The sequence below is a fragment of the Clavelina lepadiformis genome, chromosome 6 (assembly GCF_947623445.1).
Source record: "Clavelina lepadiformis chromosome 6, kaClaLepa1.1, whole genome shotgun sequence".
NCBI classification, from domain to species: Eukaryota; Metazoa; Chordata; class Ascidiacea; order Aplousobranchia; family Clavelinidae; genus Clavelina; species Clavelina lepadiformis.
The window spans coordinates 7,410,876-7,431,936 of NC_135245.1; the positions used below are offsets into that span (position 1 = coordinate 7,410,876).

Sequence of the window (21,061 nt, forward strand, 5' to 3'; positions counted from 1 at the left end):
ATAGAAGCTAATAAGAATGCTTTTTTTCTCTTCTTCAGGAAAGTTGGTAAGGCGACAATATGACTTGAACAGGTAAATAAACCTTTCCAAATCGTCGCCTCTTGGGTAAAATGGTCGTGGCAAAAACAGTCTTGGGTCCATGATTTCTCAGGTAACTTCTTCTCAGCGGTTGTGGAATCCTGGCGCGCTCGCCAATGTAACAGAACTTTTTCTTTCGTGTAGCCAGGCTCAATTTCCACATTCACGGTGAACCGCGACACCACCAGTAAAACCCAAGAAATCAACTCATTTTATTCAACAGCCTCTACGACCCAAAACCAAAACCGACCTACTCAAATCACCTAACGAACGGCTTTTATAGGATACAAAAGGCAAGGCGCCAAATTAGTGATCTGATAATATAAAAGTGCACAAAACGTGAGACAAACAACGGTAATTGCAACCAATCAACGCACTATAGAACAAACTCACAAAAACGGTAAAATACAAAATACTGTGAATAACGCGTGACGTAATTTCGTTACACGATTACTTATCGCCTATATCATCTAGGAAAGCATACTTAACTTCGTAAGTAAGTTACACGGCAACAAAATGGTTGTATACGGGGTTATGAAATTGTACACCATAAATTACCAGCTAATATTGTACGTATAAATATTAGAATACATATCATTTAAAGCTATTTTTGACACGTTAAAATCAGATTTGCGCTTGGCGCATTTTGGACGGGGTGGTTAGACGCGGGAATTAAGCAAATTCAATTATAGTTCACTCTTTCGGTGTTCATTTTTATCATTTATGTAGATAATTATTTGTAAAGGCAAACATTGCCTCTGTTCCTGGGCACTGAAAACATTAGGTACGCCTCTGGTTCTGTGTGGGTGCAATTACGTGGATGCAACCACCCTGTCTTAGAGAAACAGACTAAGTTTATCAAGCAAACACTTCATTGATTTGAGCATGATTTGTCCCGGATAAAGTAGACTCGAACTCCACAAAAAGTTTATTTTCATGATGAAGCGTTTATGTTTTTCTAGCACATTTTGTATCAACTGATCGGAGTTTATAACGTTCAGGAGTTTATAACGCTGTCGAATTTATTAATTATTATTGTTGAACAATAAATACATCACATCGCTTAATTAGGGTACAATATGTAATAGCATATAGCATATACCGAGTGCCTCCGACCATCGATTGTAAAGTACACATTGTTCTGGACGATAATACTTCTGGTTATAATTATATTATGGATGTCTTTGGAGGCGTTTATATGAAATTGTTAGAATATGCGAGCTAAAGAATTTCGCTTTGGTGATTTGGTTTTCGATACTGAAGTGCCAAGACGTTTCTTCGCCGTTTGCCAATTCTTGCCTTTGGGTGAAAGTTGAGTGGGTCGTGACAACCGTTCTAGTCGCTCAGCCAGTTCTGGATAAGTCTTTTCAATGTTTGATAATAACGATTCGTACTTATTCGGTTCCACGTCAAGATTTGAAGACTCTACAAAAAACATAAATGTTATGAAATTTTGCAAAAATCTGAGATCGATTATTTGGTTTTAAGCTAGTGGAAATGTTTCTTACTTATCACTTTTATTAGAACATATTTTCGCCTGCCTTCCAGGAATTGGCTAGCGTATTCAGAAAGATTGTTGTTTTCCGATATATTTGATAAGGTACCGGATTCATCCACTAGATCCAAAATTACTGAAACACAGTGGGGTACTGACGTTACTGACAGATCTTTTGCTTGACTGAGTGCTTAGACGTTACACTGGTATAATCCCAGCAAACAATAGCTATTGCTACAGCAGGTGAAAAATAGAGACTTGTCAATAAATTTTATGTTTTCGAATAACCTTGATTGTTTGGGCAAAAGTATTGAATACTATCGAAGAAATCGCCAAAAAGAGTTTAGTTCCGATTCTTCTTACGGAGTTTGTATTACTCCCGGGTTAAGTTCGGTAGGGTTTGATACACTGTTACAATGTTATTCGCACCTACGTAAAATTCGCTGAATTATACTAATTATTAGGGCAACCAGTTTTTTGACCTAAAAAGTTTAAATTTTGACCTTATTTTGAAAAACGCTACACTAATAGTCTCTACACTGTCTACAGCAACTTTCTAATCTAAAACTGCATTTAAAATTGACAAAACGATTTCTAGTGTTGACTTTTTTTCGTTTCTGCGTATTAAGATTGACAACTTGCAGTTTCAAATGCAATGCCTTGACATCGTGACGTCACCAGACGCGCTGAAAGGCCTTCCCTCTCTTTGTGGCTTTGGTTCTAAGTATAATTTCGGGCACTGGAATTGTTTGCGGTACAATAAAAGAGAAAAACGGAAGAATATAATTACAAAATGGTTACAAAATTACAAGTTTAATAGATTTTGACCTAAAAAGAAGACCTAAAGAAACAATTTGACCGTATTTTGACCTAACGTAACATTTTGACTTTATTTGACCTAATAACTTCTATACCACACGTCGTACAAAGCTGAAATTTGTTTTGTGCTTGTTTGATAGCATTCTGAGCAGGTTAAAAAAATTGGTATAGTTACAAGTTATCAAGATCAAAATGAGCCCATATATGACGTCATTTCCACGATATTTGTAGAAATGTAGTTTTTGTAGATAAACAAACAAACAGCCAGGGCTAAAAGTGGGCAGTAAAACTTAATTAAATTTGAACGTTTCAGTTATACATTATAAACATATTTCTCAAAATCATGCGACAGTCATTTCGTTAACTTGAAATCTTACCTCCACCTCCGCATTTGCATTTCTCACGAATACATTCCAGGAGTAGCAAGCTCTTGCAGTGTGGGTTAAATAGTTCCTCTCTATTTTCTGCAGAAGAACATTGCACATAATTACAAATAAGATCAATGACAAAGACAAGCTATACGGTTAACCTTGATCGTTTGAAGTCTGTTTTACCTCCGTACTTCACTGTAATGAAGAGTTGGTTGGACATTGAATTCTGGAAAACGATTACCACTTTACATGAAAATATATTTCTTTTCAAACATTTACCGTAGGCTATCAAGGACCCGTTTACATACACCTGTAAACATAAGGTTAGATATTTAACACAGTATTATCGAAACAAATCGTTTTTATTTTTTCACTGGAGTCTTTGTTATGTAATTATGAATTTAATTGTTTAATTAGCACAAAGCGCAGTTTATACATTCAACTGCTGTCATATGCACTACACTAACTTCATCAAAACTTGCGTTGGTTCACAATATCAATGTTATTTCTTTGAGTTTGATTCTACATCATCTTATTATTGAAATATGGTAACAAAACTGTAAATTCTTTCATTTCTCTTAACGTGATGTAGTATAAAATATTGGCTGTCACTATTTCACCGAAAAAAATCGACGTTCGAACTTCTAACGTGTATACAGTAGTCACTTTCTAGATTACGTTATAGACTATACGTGCTTTTACAGGAAATGCAAAAGTTTAGTGTCTCTGTAGGCTGTATCTATTTCATAAAGTGAGGTATTCGGAATTGTAGTTGGAATACGGATTTTGAGTAATGTATTTCAATAACTATACTCACTATTTTCTCACCACGTCAGTAGGTCAGTAAGACCGTAACATAGAACTTCCGTATCATTTCGATGGGCTACTTGCTACTCACTTCTGATTTGTTTAAATAACGAAGAAAAGTAGGTTCCTTTTACATCAGTGTAAATAATTTCTTCATAACTTCACTAACATGTGGTCAGCTACACCTCAGCAGCGCTGTACAGTCGACGTAAGGGTGATTTGATCATGTCGCTAAGCTAAAGGAGAATATTTCTATATCGTAACTCGAGAAGAGACACACGCCACTGAACAAATTCTTCATCTTTTTTTTGACTTACGGAAGACCACATGCACAGATGATGGAGACAACAATGTATAACAAAATGTTTGGTCTTGTGTGTCATAACACATTTGTCTCTTGTTTTCCTAACCTACAAGTCTTTTACAATTTTTCCAATTCTGTTGCGAGTTTTCATTTTTCTGGGTAGTGCCTAAGCCAAACAATCTGTTTTAATATTTAAGCTGTTATTCCATGCTCAAACCTTTTGTTATCAGCAGGGTTTGCTTTTATAACATTTTAAACCTGTTCTTTTTTAATCAGTCTTCTTAAAGCCCCAATCATATAGCGACCTTCAACATAATAGCTTCTTTCATTGAGTAATGAATACCACCGGTAAATAATAGACTGACATAGGTTCCACTTCAGGGATCATTTCTATCGTAGCCAAGCGGTTAATGAAAAAGGTCGGCGAGGTTGATTTAATTTGACATATCAGTGTTGGCTTTTACACCTATTCAGACCAATAGTCGCCATGTTATCAAATTCCAAGGCTGTGTACATGATAGCAGTCAGGCGAAGGAAACTGATATGCTGTCTATAAATACCATACTATCGGATCTGTGGTTTACTTTTAGACGTAGTGTAAGACAGCTGTGCTTTTCAAATCACGGCCCGCTTTCTTTAATATTTTTTTTAAGCTCACTAAGTCGGATGAATAAATTCTATTGACGATATGTTTTAGTCAAGATAATATACCAACGAAACAAAAAAAACATCTTCTTCAAAAAAATTTTGTTTGCAATATAGCCTCTTTATACAATGGCTCCACTTCACGGTATTCGTCTTTTCTGCTGTAACATATTGGCGTGCTTTGCGACCCACCTGGAGTAGCTTCGCAGTCCAGCGGTTGATCGCTGTTGTGGCAAACTGTATCAGGTTGCTAACCCAAGGTTCGAATTTCTCACCGAGGCCGATACGATTTAACGCACAAATTCTATAAGTGAGAGGTTCATAAGTTACTGTATAAATAATTATGTTATACTTTCTGTAGCTTTTGTGATTCTTGTTCATTTTGTGAAGTCATTATAAATCAATTTTATGTCTTACCTAATCCAAAGGCTAAAACCGTTCTTTCTTAAATTGCAGAACTATGGACATTTTAGAACTCTATTTAAGTTTAGTAAAATTCAAAATGTCTGTCAATTGTTTGGCATTATAGTCGATACCGGTAAAATATTTTGCTTACATTTTGATTTTGACGTAAGCTTACTATTTTGACCGTTCTGTTTTGTTTTGTTTTCTGTCGTGTTGCAAAGAAACTGCAGCTATAAAACCTCATGAAATGCCTCAGTTGTCCTTATAAAAAAAAGGTATACGGAATCGCGTGTAAAGGATATATTTCTAAAAACTATCCGTTCTATTCACCGGTTAACTTTCATTATACAGTATATCGAAAATGAAATTATAAATATACAATTCCGACGAATTTTTTGTTCCTGCTGCTTTCTGATCTTTGCAACGAGACACAGTAATTGGTGTTTGTTTTAACACTTAAGACTCTCTTTCTTTTAACCCCGCTTTTGCTGCCATATTGGGAGAGGCAATTATTGCAATTTAATCCAAATACAAAAGCCTTAGGCCTATAAAACACAAGTAATGACCACCATTCTTGTAGAAGAAACCATGAAAAAAAGTGGGAAGAGCAATTAAATACCACCATATCTCGGGCCACTTGGGAAAAGATAAATAACGACTTATATTATTCAACAACAGAAACAAAGCTAAGAGCTTTCCAACTTAAGCTTAACTTAACAGCGATTGTAACCAATCAAGCTCTAAAAGCTTTCAACTTGGTAGACACGGATAAGTGTATTTTTTTAATAACGCAGTGGAAACTCTGTATCATTTATTTTACGTATGTGAACCCGTCTGAATTTTTTGGAATGGCATTGAGTCATGCCTCTCAGCAAATCTAAAAGTTGTTTTGATTTTGACACCAGAGTTTAAATTATTTGGAACAAGTGGAGAAAATAACAAACTATTAAACTGTTGATTATTTATGCTCGATTTGTTATATATAGATGCAAAGTTAAAAAGTCTCTCCCTGTTATTGCCAAGTTTGTAGCAAGTGTTAAAAAAATGAAACGATCCGAGAAGATAGCTGCAATAAAAAAAAAAGTTGCACCAGCATTTTTCAAAATGGTCAATATGAAAGAAAAAATTGAATAAGTTAGTAACGTGCAAAATTGGTTTATTAAAATGTAAGATAACGTACCGATACTTCTCATTGTGCTTTACTTCTGTCCCGTCGTCTGTCTATACATCTTTCCTTCCACCTGTATTATGTCATTTTTTATTTGTTTCGCCCTTTTCCCTTGTATCTGTTATTTTGTTTGTTACTAATTATTACATTAAAAAATAATAATATAAAAAAATAAAATAATAAAAAAATAAATAAAAAGAAACACTTCCAATTGACACAAATCATTATCAGATACGCATTAATTTGTCAAAAACATGTCATGCTGAACAGCTGGTAGAACAGTTTATCACATCTTGAACAAATTAATATCATCAACGCAAATATTTCGAAACGGCCTGAATAATTTCACCTAAAAATAATAACGTTCACGTGTATTTTTCTAATTACCTCAATTTTTTGCCGGTCATACTAACATATATGTGTTGTTGTTTTGTCCATTCATAACCGCCTTTCTATAACGCTATATATTGGAGGCTAAAAGTAATCAGAATCGACATTTATAGATGGTCGGAGTTTATTGCGTCATTAGCAAGATAACCTGTGTTTCAAGTGCTAAGTTACTGCTCAAAATAACGAAGAGCGAACCATCTTTCACTTTGCATTGAGCTATGGCATTTCTAAATGTTCAGAGTGTCAATCTTTATACTGAATATGTTACAAATGCTCACGTATGCTGCATATGTCATACGTAAATATTTCACGTTGGTAGCAGAAATACACAGTCTATTAACTATCAGATTAAGCGTAGCGTACAGCTGTGTCTTCGGTAATATTAAGAAAATATACACATAGAAGTACGGCATTTTGAATCAGTTTTAAAACGCTTTTAACTGCCTTTGCGCAATGCAATAGTACGCAGTGTGTGCGTATATGACGTATTACCCACGCAAGAATGCTGCTGCAGACCGGCAAGGACTGAGGGAAAATTCTAAATACAGTGTAGATATTATTTGTTTGCGAGACCAGATGTTGACATTTTGATTCCTTATGTTGCAGTTACTGTATAGTGTATATATAAACCAAGTGTTTTTGATAGGCAAGAAGAACAACTCAGACCAACGCGATGAAAGAGTCTATGTTCTAGAATAAATATCTTGGCAAACAAAGCAAATACTCGTTGCCTTTATTCAAAGAGAGAAAGGAGGCACTTTTCGTTAACGACACCCATGGCCTTTTGTTATAGTGAAGTCCATTATATCCAACCTTGTCAAGATCCATTGAGAGCAGTGAATAACACAGGATAGGCTGGCAGTAACCTGCAAAGCTTGAAATAGGATATGATGCGACATTAGGACCTTTAAACTCTATAGGTATATGATTTGGAGGGCTTTAATAAATAAGGTGTAGAGAGATGGGTGAGTGATATGAACGAATATGTCAGGCAACTAAAAAATAAACTGCAATTGTAATTGCATTTAAACGTTTAGTTTTAGTCGTAGCCTACGAATGTTAATGAGGTATTAACCCTGGAAGTGAATGACTAATAACCTCGAAGAAAAATGATTAATTTATCAATGACAGAACAATATAATTTCCGTAATAAAATTATAACGAAGTGACTATTTCACTGTATATAGGTCACGCAGTCTGTTGTTAAAGATAGGCGGTGACGACTATTATATTCTATTACGCTATAGAACACATAAGCTAACCGGGTAATTTTGCAGAAAGAGCAATATACTGCCAGCCACAATGGCATCTGCCTCAATGGGCACATTTGGAGATTTTAAATATTTGCATAGCAGTGGTAAAAAGACGGCTCCGTCCCCAGAAACCGTATGGGTTTCAAGGCCTTACGATCCCCTGGATATCAGAGATTCAGCTCCGGTACCAAGACACAAAACCATTGACAGTCCAAAATCAGCAGATGAACTCACACCAGAATGGGTAAGCCCGGTTTTACTGTGAAATAAAGTTACTAGCATAAGCTACGAGACTATTGTAAAAACCGCCTGGCGAAACGAAAACCAAGCCGATTGCTAGCTGTCATCATTATCAAATATTCATGTAACGCAACAGTTACCTCAACGGATTCGGTCACTTCGTGACATTAGCAGACGAAAGGAAGAAGTCCACCAATATCCCTCCCTTCGCACAACCCGATGCGAGGAGTGGTCTACTTTACGCGAAATGTTACCTTCTCGAGGACGTCCAGTAAGAATTGAACATCCTAAATGGGGCACGGGACTGGGCCCGGCTCCAAAATTGATTTTTGAAAGAACAAATCGCCATCCAATGATCAACAGTACTATGTCGAGGTAAGGTTGACCTCAACACTTTTTGCATTGTTCCACTGTAGGCTAAGCTTTGCATGAGCTTTGTGGTACCTACAGAGAATATCATAGCTGGCTAATTGAATTACTTTTCTGCTAACACTTGCAGATTTGTTGATGAAATGCATTTGACCCATCGGCAATTCAAGATGTATTAAAGATGCTCATAAACCGAATTTGTCAAATACTGTCTGTTTTTATTTGGTTTAGCAAAGTGGATGTTAGCAAATTTTAGGAAATGTGATTATGTTGCACAAGTTAGCTAAAATTACTTCTATGAGATTACTGCACCTATCTATTAGCCTATCTATAAAAGACATGCTTCGATTATGAAAAGTATTTTTGCGTCGTTTTTTCGTGACCTTGTGACTATTGTTAACGTAAATTATAAGATTGTTGCGGTAAGTAGCAAAACATCGAGTATTGTATTGTTTACTTTTCACCATTGCCTGTGTGGGGAGCGAAAAGCATGGTGCTAACCTCGTTGTAGACTGTTCAAACAAGAAATACGCTCACAAACATTTCAATCAACAAACGGAAAAAGCGGCAATATCGTGAGGGCTTAAAACATGCAAGGTGTAAATTACTGTGGTGCTACAACGATGGAAAGTCAGTATGGACACCAAACCCAGAACTGAATAATATTCGAATAACTCGTAATATTCGTACAATTACAAACCAGCGATGTGATTGCGAGCACGACTTGTTGCAAGTAGGAAATGTTAGAACTTCCGAGTCATATCCGATCTAGAAAAATAAAGCAAAAAAAAATAATATAAAATTATAAAACAAAACATTTCGTTGTTTCGGTTCAAATAAAATCATTTTTACCATCAATAATTAATAATTCGTGTTTACCTGGTGAGCATATTTGGGAGAAGTTCAAATAAGTTAGGCTACTTCGGGTTTGAAATGTTGACTTAGCGACCAAGCAGTGCAGGATGAGCGCTCCTACTAATGTTATTTAAAGTAAAAAGACCATCGACACTAAAATCACAGACGTTGGAATTATACCAATACAATACTAAAAACCGATACTAAGTACCACTTATTATAGTTGTAGCGACAGTGGGGTGCTACAGAATAAAACCTTAACCGCATTAATATAAACAACGCATTAAATTATTTATGCAGAGGACGTATGAACTTATTTTCATGATAATTTAATTGTGGTATTGATATAAAACGCATTCCCTGGGTAACAACAGTGAAAGAATGGTTTCCACCATCACCATGTTTGTGATATGTTATCAATTTCACAATCAACTGAGTAAAATGATTACTTGACATCAGACACAAACCAAAAACAAGCTTTGCCTGTGTAAAACTATAACTCTGCAGTGTATAGTGCTAGAAATATAGAAAAAAATCTATTTACATTGAAATATTGCTAAAACGCTTCAGTATTCTTAAATAAATGTACCCGAACTATTTAAAACTATCAAATCAGTCAGTGCACTTTTAATCAATTTGATTGTTCAGCAACTGCGAAACTTGTGTAACAATTTCATTGCACGTAACATCAGGTATTGCTACACTTTTAATCCTTAGCAGCAGTTCTTCTTCAGAAATTGTATCAAATTGTTCTTCTGGAACAAGTGCGTGACCAGAAAGTTCAAAGGCTCCAGTATTAACTTCGCCGGTTTTTCTTGTAAAACTCAATTTCCTTGGCCACAAAAAAACACGTAATACCAAACATTGTTCCTTTTCTGAAGATTCTGAGGAAAAGATCAATCAATTTACTCAACTTCTACTAAAACACTCTTTAGCACTATCAAAGCATTAATAAAAATGTTTTACTTTCTGCTTGATATATTATGAAGTTATAAGACCTACTTACCATAATGACCCAAGTTCACAGGTGGAGCACGAACTATGCTCATATTATGAGCAATATTTTCTTTTACAAAATAAGATACAATAACAGCTACGTCATCTGCCACTGGGCCTATTTCTTCAACAAAAGCAACCTTAAAAAACCACAAAAATCGTTACTATGGATGAGCTGTCCAACAGATTAGTAAGATCTCTTGGTTATTCAATAGCACCATTCTAATGACCGTTTCATGTTAAACTGGTAAAGATAGTGATATCGCAGTTAATTTGAAAAATATAAAAGCTTGAAAAGAATAAAAATAACTTTAATGCCAAGTCAATTAAGTAGGTAAATACTTGAAACAAAAATGATGGAAGTGGGGTTGCCTCACAAAGATAGCATCTTTCAGATAATTGCTTGCTAGCAGTTAAAGGTTGCTGTATCAGAAGACGAGAATCTGATAGACCTTAAAATAATGGTGAATTATAAACATATTTCTATTGTGCAACTAATGGTTTGTTATAAGTTATATTAATTGTGACTATTTCATTTCACATCCAAATGGCTTTTCTACCGGTATTTATTACTACAGCAAATTCAATTTTGTAATCTAAGTTTCCTCAAATTTGTTACAACAATTTAACACTCCCACATATTTACCATCAGCAAACTCATCACCATCAATATTAAGATAACAAAAATGTAGATGCAAATGGTTTACAGAAGCTTGTCCACACATGCTGTTGAAACCTATTATAAAATTAGAATTCTGACTCAAGCAATGGACGTGAATCGCAAGCTTCACTGCATAACCATTAAGAATTTGAGGCCTGAAAAGCAATATATATTAACAAAGTACTGAACTACCACCCTACCTGTACCATATACAGAAAAGCAAGGTTTAGTAATGATACTACCCAATTTGAAATCATAATTTCTAACAAGAGATAAAAAATAAATCAAAGGAGACCTGCATTGTGAAAGATCTGGTACCAAAAGTGTATGACCAACAGCAAATGGGCTGACATTAATAACAGCAAAATCATCACTTTGGTAGTTGCTCAAATATTCTGATGAAGAATGACTGTTTACTGAACCTTGTGCAACCTGATATAAAACTTAGGTTTTATTGAAAAGTACAAGTTAACCTGCAAATTATAAAGTTTATTGAAGTACCGATAAATAATTGAACAATTTCGCTACCTGGCTAATATGCTGGGAATGGATATCTACAATCGCAGTCTAAGAACTTGTTGCAAGTTACTGTACATCATATTGGTCAAAAACATATGATGACCAAATGTTTTTTTTGTAGAGGCAGCTAGGGCCTGAAACGATCTATCGCAATACATGAGTGAAGTGGAAAACCTGAATTCTTTTACAAAAATTACTAAAAATGCATTTTCCGCTGTGCTTTTTGTGTTTTAACATTTTAAATATTTATTTTACTGTAACGTTTTGCTCTTTTTAGTCTTATATATTTTGTAAGTAGCTTGTAGTTTCTGAGAAGGGCTCGATTTTTTTTAACGGGTATAGGACGCTATACACATGTTTATTATATTATTATTATTATTGTTATTAAAGGATGGAGAAATTAGAAAAACGTTGACAGCAACAATTAGCAGTGATGGCAAGAACTGTTGGAGAAAATTTAGTGATTTGCCAAAGACATTTGTTTAGAGAACGTTGGGATAAAAGTTAGAAGGAAGGTCATGCAAAGGATGCTTGAGAAATGTGATGATTGTGATGTGCTTTGGAGCTGAATGATGGGTGATGAAGAAGATGGACAACGGACAAATGCAGACAGCAAAAATAAATATGATTCTTATGATATGTGGCAACACACTTCTAGACAAAGAACCAAATGCAAAAGTGATAACAGAAGTGGAAGATATAGTAAACATCTGGAAGGACACCGGCCAAGATGGTTGGGCCATAATGAAAGAGTGGACACAGCGAAGTTGACAAAAAGGTTGTGGGATGAAGCACTTCCAGGAAGTATTAAGCGAAGACAATCAAAGAAGAATTTAGAAGAAGTAGTGGAAGACGATACAGGAAAGAGAGGCCTCAAACATTCAAGACTGAAGATGCACAAACGAGGGAAAATTGGAAAGTTGCTGCAAAAAACAGTCAACCTTGGTTAGCCGAGACAAAGGCATTGCTTCCAGGCAAAAAAGTATGATGATACTATGAAGATATACGCAGATATGATACTTTTGAAGATATACGCAGCAGGAATTTTAATGAATAACTTAGCCATGACATATGCAGATTCACAAGAATTTACCTTAAATAAGATTTCTTCCGGAGAAAGCCTTGTAAAATTAAACTTGTCTTTATTAAATGGCATGCTGACACTGGAAAATGTTTCAGGTGTACGTCTGTTTTGTACTCTTTGTGAATTTGATTGGATGATGAAATTCAGTTTTCCTGGCAATCGCTTACATTTTATCTGGATTAACAACAAGCAATGATAAAAAAAGAAAAAAAAACTCAATTTATGTGCTGCAATATTACAGGCAGAACAAATAAAAACAAAAATTTGAAGTAACATTGTATATACAAATTACAAAATAATAATACAAAACAAAGACCTTCAACTTATATCTACAAATTCCGTTGCTATGAGCATTGTTCCACTTTTCCAATAGCACTTCATTGAATGTAGACATGTAAGCTTTTTTATTTGAGATTTGAACTAAAACTTGCGACGATTTCCTTGTGGTACTCTGTACTGTGGAAGCTATGCTGCCATTATCGTAGATCACAACTGAGTCCATTTTCACAAAAGAACTTTCTAAATCATCAGACTAAGTGTAACGCAACAAAGAAAAAGAATTATTAGAAGGCATGGCAAAATAGGTAAAAACTAAGGTCTTTATGGAAGTGGTAGGCTCCTAAGAAGGCATTTGAAAACCTAGTTAGACCAATATACTATGGCTGTTGTTTATTAGCCTGGGATTCCTAGGCTGAGAACTACCCAAGCAATTGGTGCTTTAACAGCCCCGGTCGCATAAAGAATGTTGTTAAAAATTGGCATGAAAGTAAGTAAAAGATACAATTTTAGGCCAAAAATCCTATTGTTGAATTTGAGCCTCTGTTACAAAAGCTAAAGACATGTGCTTTTGATGGAAATTTTTAAAGTGTAAGCCTAGAAAATTCTCAACAATATGCAAAATTTCAGAGAGTGGGATTCTCCAGGTGATTGTTTGTTTAGTAGTTTCAAAGTAACTATATAATAAAACTAACAAAGATTTCATGCCATTTTTAGATGTTTGCTGGTTCCTTAAAAGAGATTACAACTTCTTTTTGCTAACACTGCTGGGTAACAACTCTGGGTATACACTATACACCATCCAGGAAAATTATTTGAAGACAAAAGCTTCAACAAAAATATTTTGTTAAAACATTTTGTATATAGTTTTAGTTAAACACCACAAATTTACTAATGGGTTTTTAAAGTGAATGTACACATATACTATTTCTTTCCAAAAACTTAGATGCTAAAAACTGTGCAGTAATGGTAATGGTCATGAACCATAACTGGGAAGTTGGTATATTAAACTTTCGCTTAAAGCAAAGGCCGCAATTTACGAAACTATGGACTCCAACTCCTTTAAGACAAACATCTTATCAGGCCACCTTGTATATTTTTCAATCAAAGAATAGATATTAACTTTGGATTGTTGTCAATCAGCATCATACAAAAGTTGAGATTTCCTAGAATTGGTATGCACTACACTTTATTTTGCCAACTTTGAGTCCAGTGATCTAAAACATGCTCTCAACTCGACAATTTAAAATAAAACAACAATGTTATTTAGCATGATAGGAATATTTGGCAAGGTCTCGAGAGCTAAAACAAAAATTGTGGTTGACTCCACTCATCTCATGACAAAAAGGAAAATGTACATCAATTTTGCTGTCAAACTTGTGTATGAAAACAAACACAACTTATACATTTAAATTGTGTCACGATGGAAAAAGTTAAGTTACTTGACTTAGGCTACAGATTTGAAACAATTATACACAATATCATTATTTCCTTTAGATGTTGTTTTTTTGTAACATCAAATATGGTAGCTTACTTTGTTATAGGCCAGTCTGTATTTCATGGCAGGATTCGGCAGCGAGCTATAGGTACCTCGCAGCGCGGTCTAACTGTGGTTATGGTCTTAAAACTGAATTTATGCAAGTACAAGAATCATTTCGCCTTTTAGCGCCACCACCAATTGTAGTCGAAAACTGTTAAATGGCAACGTGGCAAAAATGTAAAAATAACAATTCTAGTCTAGCCTATTAGCTCATTGAATCGCTTAATTCCATGATATGAAAGTGGTAAAGCGGAATCGATACAGGGAAATTCCCAAACGTAAAAGCTGCTATCAATAATATTACCAATTAGGAATAATACTTCTAGATGGGTTGAGGATAATACAATTTATTGGAAAGTAACAAATAAAACAAGTTTTGTGAAAAAAACGTGTATGGGATGATTGGTAACATTTATTTTTGCAGCTGAAATTATCTAAAATTTATTTTATCATAAAAAATTTTACGAATGAAATAACCTTCAGAATTTGGAACTTGGAAAAATTTGTTAGACTGTTAACATTTGTTCCAACGTCATTGTAGGTGTAAACTGCATGCAAAGCTATGACTTATACATTTCTTTCCAAAAAAGAAAATTTTAAAACGACAAATCAAACATTGATACTTTATGTAAAAGTATTATAGAGAAACACTATCGATTTCCATCGCTACGACATGGTTGAGTAATTTTTCGAGGCCTATTCGTTGCTATCGGGTAAGCTCGCTTCTATTGTTGATCATTTCTCGCGCGAGGTGTCAAATTTCAGTTTTGCTTTTGTTAAATGGATGATTGTTTAAGAATAAACAGTTATTTAAAGGATAAGAAAACAAAGCGCAAGGTCGCAATGACTCTATTGACTTCTTATGTACAGCCAACACAATATTTTCAGTTGATAGGGTAGGGTCGCTTGTGTAAAAATTTAAATTCCAGCTCCGATTTCAAGCATTAAAAATATCAATGTAAGCAAGGACTTTTCGGTAATCATGTCACCATTGGAAATATGGTGTACCACAATCTCTTAAGCATGCCAGGTGAAAGAAGTTTAGGTTGACACAACAACGCTTAAATTGTTAGCAAGGGCGATTAAAGAATAGCTTCAGTTTGACGCGGCACATCTGGAGGCAGAGCGTGGGCTTATAGCAAAGCAAGTAGTTTTAAAATATGCTGTGTTTAGAAATTTATCAAAGGATTGGATAAGTTTGAAGTATATTTTAAAATGTTAGACTAAGTTAATTTTGCGGTATTTGTTTTACGGTATCGCTAAGCGTTTAAGAAAGAAATATTGAGATTTTTTCAGTTGAGTCAGCTTATTGTGAACGAGTAAGAAATTTTTATGTTTCCGTTTCTCTTGTCTTATAAGCTTAATTCTCTTTGTTATCGCAGTTGAAACATCATTATGTGTTTGTAGTTCCTTTCCTGTTAGTATTTAAGTTACAGTGATTGAGATTTGAGAAGAATGCCTTCGCACTTGGGCTATGGCATGCACGTTCCTTATTTGGATCGTGGTCCGAAAGCCTTAACTGAGTATCATACTGTCACCAACTTGCCCTTTGAGATTAAAAAGAAAATAAGCAGTCGATATGAACTCATGAATAGGCCTTCCAGTGCTAACTTACCATTTCTGGCTAAATCAAAGGAACCACATAGTCCGCGAGCGTCTGTAGCAGGATATATGTCCGATGATGTCGGTGATGAAGACTTCAAGCAAAGCGGAATCGAGTATGCGAAATTTCTGAAGGAAAACGAACGAACATTAGGTCCAGCAGGATTTCTTGATTCAAGAAAGTACACACATACCTATAACGCACGTTCCATGTTTTTATCATCAAAGTCTCCCAAACGACTGAAAACTGAGAAGGAACCAACTTCGGTAGTTGCACTTACAAACCGCATCGCAGCAGATCAGAAGGAATTTGGGAAAAAGATGAAAGTCATTGAAGACCACATGTGGCAGCATAAGCAGGAAGAGAGAGAGCTTAAAAGAGTCGAAGGCGACGTTTTGAAGAAAAAGAGAACGGTGCAACGAACAACCCGCGAATTTGAGAACATTATGAGCAAAAAAATGCTGGAAGAGGAAAAATGGCTAAACGAATCCACCCAGAAAACTGAAAAAGTTCGAGCTGAATCTGTTCATGCCAAAGAAGACCGCACCAAGCAAAGAATTACCAAGGCCCATTCAGACCTCCAGCAATATAAAGACAAAATGCGAAAAAACGTGCTGGTGACGACCATGGCAGAGAGACAATATCGTCGCACATTTACAGAATTAGAACTACGAAAGGACCAGATTCGAAAAATGACAGAGGAATTTGAAAATAAGTTAAAGCGCAAGGAAAACGAAACGCACAACCTTGCAAAAGAATTAGCAAACCTGTCTATACAAATGAACATGGATTCCATGAAGGGCCGGATTGCAGACGTTGAATTTAAAAGGCAGGAACGTGTACAGGCACAAAAATACATTGATGAAAATAAAAGGCATCAAGCAGAACTTGACAAAAAGCTCAGCAAGACAGACGGGATCAACCGTGCATCTGAAAATCGTCGGCGACAAGCTAGCGCCACACTTGCCAGCCACAAAGCAACCTTATCTGAGCGAAGCAGGGAAGGTGATCGTCGTGTTACTGACAACAGAAACTTGGTGGAGAGTAACATTGCTGCCCAGAAAAAACTTCAAGAAGCTGCTGAGATGGCTGACCTGGACAAACAAAGAAAGAAATACGAACGCAATGTACAAGCTCATATTGTTAGAAAAAAAATGGCTATTCGCAAAGCTCAAACGGCCCGACAGAAAACGGCGGAAGAAAGACAGGTTAACTGGGAAAAGGCGTTTGATCATAGTCATCGAGAGTTCGTCCGAAGGAGAAACGACGATCTTCTTCGCACTTTTAACCGCATAGTACAACGCGATAACGAAATGGATCAGCGTCTCTATCAGGAATGCAGAAAACATGATTACAGCAGAAAGAGCGTGGAGCAAACCGTCAAAAAACTTGAGGACCAACTTGTCAAGACCAAAGCAAGAAATACAGAAAAGATTCGAGATGTTGTCGCAGTGGTTGATACACGCGAAAAGGACCTAGAAAAGAAGGTGATAGTGGCTAAAGCAAATCTTATTCACGGGCTCAATAAGCGAAGTAATGCAGAATGGATGCTTCGAAAATACCGGGGAGCCGCAAAGGAAACCGATTTGATTTACAAAGAAATTGTAAACGAAAACAAACGTATAAAGAAGATAGATGCAAGAACCGACACTTATCTAGAGCAACAAGCTGTGCCTGTTTTGTAACATTGATCAAAAAATGTACAAAATGCTTATATCTGTAATGCACGAGCTTTGTTATAATTACATTTTATTTATAGGTTTAGTAAATAACCTAATAACCAACTATTTGAAAAGGCTAAAACATGAAATGCGATTTTTCTTTGTCCTCTGTATTGTTGCTCATGCTTTATCTAAAAAGTGATACTAACAAAAAAAATTGGAGAAAAATGTCAAATTATAGTCAGTTTTAAAGGAATGATCCTGTTTGCAAAAATAAGTACTTTAGAAAATCCAAACAAAAACCTTGTCGACATGCATTCTACAAAATACAGTACCAATCGTTTACGTCTCCTTGAAGGGCATAACTTTGAGATTTCATTTTTTGTATGTAAATATAGCTGTATGCACTATAATTGTACATATTTATGTTTTCTAAAATGTTTTGTATAAGCTTGGAATAGAATCACGGAGTTATCCTTAGGCATTTTTTGTGGTTGGGTATGTTGTTGCAGGTTGGTATTTCACGTTTATTGTCCATGCAACCGCGTCGCTGAATTTGTCGTTTTAACTTGCGTCCTATGATCGTTTTCTGCTTTTGTCAACTTTTTTTGCTCTTCTGTAAGTGATTGGCATCTTTATTAGAGTTTTGTTGAAATATTTTCTTTGCCCTACTCTGTGCTCTTATCCGTCTATGAGTTTGTTTGTTTAAGTACGCTTTGCTTGACTTCTTTTTATACCTTATTGCAACAAAAGAAATTGGAAATGGACCAACTTTCCAATCAAATAATCCTAAAGGACCTTGTTTGATCAGACTTCTTTCACAGCCAGTACGATGTTTTGTTAAGTGCATACCACTTCAAGGAATACGCTTATTGAATATATGATCTTTTCATTCATGCCTGAAGTCGCTTGAAATTGAAAAATTCTTTTTGTTTATCATGACTTGGAAAGTAACATTGTGACTATCATAACTTAATTGATTTTATGTTTGAAGTTTTTCAAGTTAGCAAACTTATTTTATGTTGGCATGACTACAATGCTCGTAACTTTGTGTAAATATTATTACTATGCCAACAAATGTTATACACCAGCACTAGCATAACTGCTCTTATATCTATTGCACTTACTATACGCTACGAAAAATGTTATTTCATTTCAACTCAGCTATAATACATGTTTGTTTTTATCAACCTTCCATGTCGAAATTGCAGAGGCAAGAGATGAATTACCACAGTTGTATAAAAGTATTTCACGAAAATATTTTCGTGCAAGTTGAAATGTAAATAACTGTTATTTACTATAGTCGTTATTAATCGGCCTGAATTTGTGAGAAACGTTTTCCCAAACTTAAGTGCTTATCGCAGCTTTATCGAAGTCGTGTGTGATCTACTTTTGCACGAGACGCAAAGGCGATATTTCTCGTGGGCTTCTTGCTCTCTGATATCACTTTAACAGTTTAGCAGAGACACTTCCATTTTTTTCTTAGTCGATTTATGGTCGTAGCAATAGCTACCAAAAGACGGTGATTACGTTACATCAAAAATCATTGTCAGCTATCTACATTGCCAGAAAACGGCATTGCAGGCCAAGAGCCGAGTGCAGATATCGCAAGTATTTCAATTGCGTTTATACAGTGAATGCATACAGATATAAAGCTAGTTATCGATGTTTTGTGCGCATAAAATATACCAAAAAAGTAGGTTGCGTTATAACGTAATTTGTACCAAACGTTCATAACAGCAGCTCAGTTAAGTAATTATAGTCAATTACGTGCATCATTGTAAGAAAGTAAAGAATATTACATTGTTATACGTCGTCATCTACAATTCTAGAAGATTCGTATAATATTCTACCTAATGGTCTATTAATAATTAATAATTTGTGTCGAATGCGTGTGTGTGCAACGACTGGTTGAGCAAAAATTAATAAAAAAAACACAAGTTGTGTGAACAAGAGTGATCTCGTGGCTACTATAGACGAAAAATGGTCACAAATGCACAGATTTTGCACATTTCATTTTGGGAAAAGACAAGCGATGCGGTGAAAAATTACGATATTTTAAAATAACTCGGTAAATTTTAAAAATTACAAAAAAATTTACAAAATAGCAGTTTTAATGCTGTTAACTATAGAATTGCCGGTACAAAATTCATTATCCTTTGTTAATTAACTAATTTATAGATAAACCGCTACGTGCACGACGTGTTATAATTACACGCGAATATTGCGAATATTAGGATTGATTATAATTCAAGTACGCTAGGCCTAACTTTCAGTGTGCTGTAGGAATACCTGTATCGGAATAGAGTATACCGTTAACCTACTAGCCCCGCCTAGAAAATAAGGTTTAAATTGCTGAAACTGAAAACTTACATGCAGGTTAATTATTTGGTCAAAACTATAAATTGTATGGCATCATCCAACTAATCTGAAATAATTGCTTTTCTATAAGGCCTAAGTTTTCATTATTTTTCTCAGCTTGCCACCAACAACACCAGCAGCAGGCAACTTTCAAAGCCAATCTAATACAGACATACAAACCAAGCCTAGCTAAAATTGAGAAAGTCGGGAAGTTGAGAAAGAAAAATTCGGGCGCCGTCCCCTCTGGAAAAATGTGCCAAGCATTGTTTTCAAGTGACGATTCAGCAGTTCGGCTTGCTTTAACAGATTTTCTGTGTACGTCCAAGCTACGCCAGTGGAACAACTTTAGTACTAGAGTTGATACGGCACCAAGCACGCAAATAAAATTTTACAAAAATGAAGCCACAAAAACTATTCTAGGTAAATCGGAAAACAATAATATTTTCTAAAGTTCTCCACTTTCTACTTGTCCCGAGCAATGAAAATTTTTCATATTAGTCTACAGGCCTACGTCTAAAAGCAGTTAAGAATTCAATTAAAAAAGCTACTCTCCTTTAAATTCGGAAATTCCTCAATGAAACATGTAACGCTTTAATAAATTAAATGAGTGTTTCGTCAGAACAAAATTAACTTCCGAGCCAGCCGTTCCACTTCTTTGGCACCCACAAGGAGCTGGGCGAATCTCATCAACTACTGCACATTCTTGTTCCCACGCTAATCAAGATTTTTCTTCGGATTCCGTCATTAAATTTTTGACCACCTTTTTTGCTGATGCATACATATCCTATCGCATACGGCCGACGAAACAAGACAACTGCTTGTAAAAGCTTTTTACTCACTTATTTACACTTTCGATTCCATCGACTGAATGCATAATTTCATATTGATGTATGGTTTTAACATTTGTGAAGCTTTGATGAAACCTACGTTGCTCTTTGCAGTTTCAAACAGTAAGTTTAATGAATTATTTTTGTCGTGTCTTTGATTCTTCCTAGAAAATCTATACTTTTTCATTCACAGCACTGTGATTTAATAAAGATTATGTTGTCATAACAATCCCTTTTTTAATGTTTGAAACTTTTTTCTTTGATTTGACTCAAATCGAATTGCTGGAATTTTGTCGAATCGGTGTAGCGTGGCTTCACAAGTGTAATTAGATTT

The 21,061-nt window shown here is 35.3% G+C and overlaps 4 protein-coding genes across 4 annotated transcripts; 2 read left to right on the forward strand and 2 right to left on the reverse strand.

The window, feature by feature from the left end:
* Positions 1–993: 993 nt before the first annotated feature.
* LOC143463485 (uncharacterized protein C22orf15-like) lies at positions 994–3,091 on the reverse strand. Its single transcript, XM_076961968.1, has 4 exons — positions 2,947–3,091; positions 2,770–2,856; positions 1,587–1,709; positions 994–1,503 (listed from the first exon to the last, which is right to left on the reverse strand). Exons 1-4 carry the CDS (start codon positions 2,981–2,983, stop codon positions 1,286–1,288), a joined length of 465 nt encoding a protein of 154 aa, XP_076818083.1. The 5' UTR covers positions 2,984–3,091; the 3' UTR covers positions 994–1,285.
* A 4,230-nt stretch (positions 3,092–7,321) lies between these two features.
* Positions 7,322–8,785, forward strand: LOC143463310 (uncharacterized). Its single transcript, XM_076961772.1, has 3 exons — positions 7,322–7,979; positions 8,112–8,350; positions 8,475–8,785. Exons 1-3 carry the CDS (start codon positions 7,785–7,787, stop codon positions 8,521–8,523), a joined length of 483 nt encoding a protein of 160 aa, XP_076817887.1. The 5' UTR covers positions 7,322–7,784; the 3' UTR covers positions 8,524–8,785.
* On the reverse strand, positions 8,772–12,986 carry LOC143463309 (GDP-D-glucose phosphorylase 1-like). Its single transcript, XM_076961771.1, has 8 exons — positions 12,776–12,986; positions 12,469–12,633; positions 11,152–11,288; positions 10,842–11,011; positions 10,538–10,647; positions 10,206–10,335; positions 9,224–10,083; positions 8,772–9,112 (listed from the first exon to the last, which is right to left on the reverse strand). The coding sequence occupies exons 1-7, from the start codon at positions 12,959–12,961 to the stop codon at positions 9,827–9,829; spliced, it is 1,155 nt and encodes a 384-aa protein (XP_076817886.1). The 5' UTR covers positions 12,962–12,986; the 3' UTR covers positions 8,772–9,112; positions 9,224–9,826.
* Positions 12,987–15,662: 2,676 nt separating this feature from the next.
* LOC143463287 (uncharacterized) lies at positions 15,663–18,729 on the forward strand. Its single transcript, XM_076961730.1, has one exon. It carries the CDS (start codon positions 15,731–15,733, stop codon positions 17,561–17,563), a length of 1,833 nt encoding a protein of 610 aa, XP_076817845.1. The 5' UTR covers positions 15,663–15,730; the 3' UTR covers positions 17,564–18,729.
* The last annotated feature ends 2,332 nt before the right edge of the window (positions 18,730–21,061 follow it).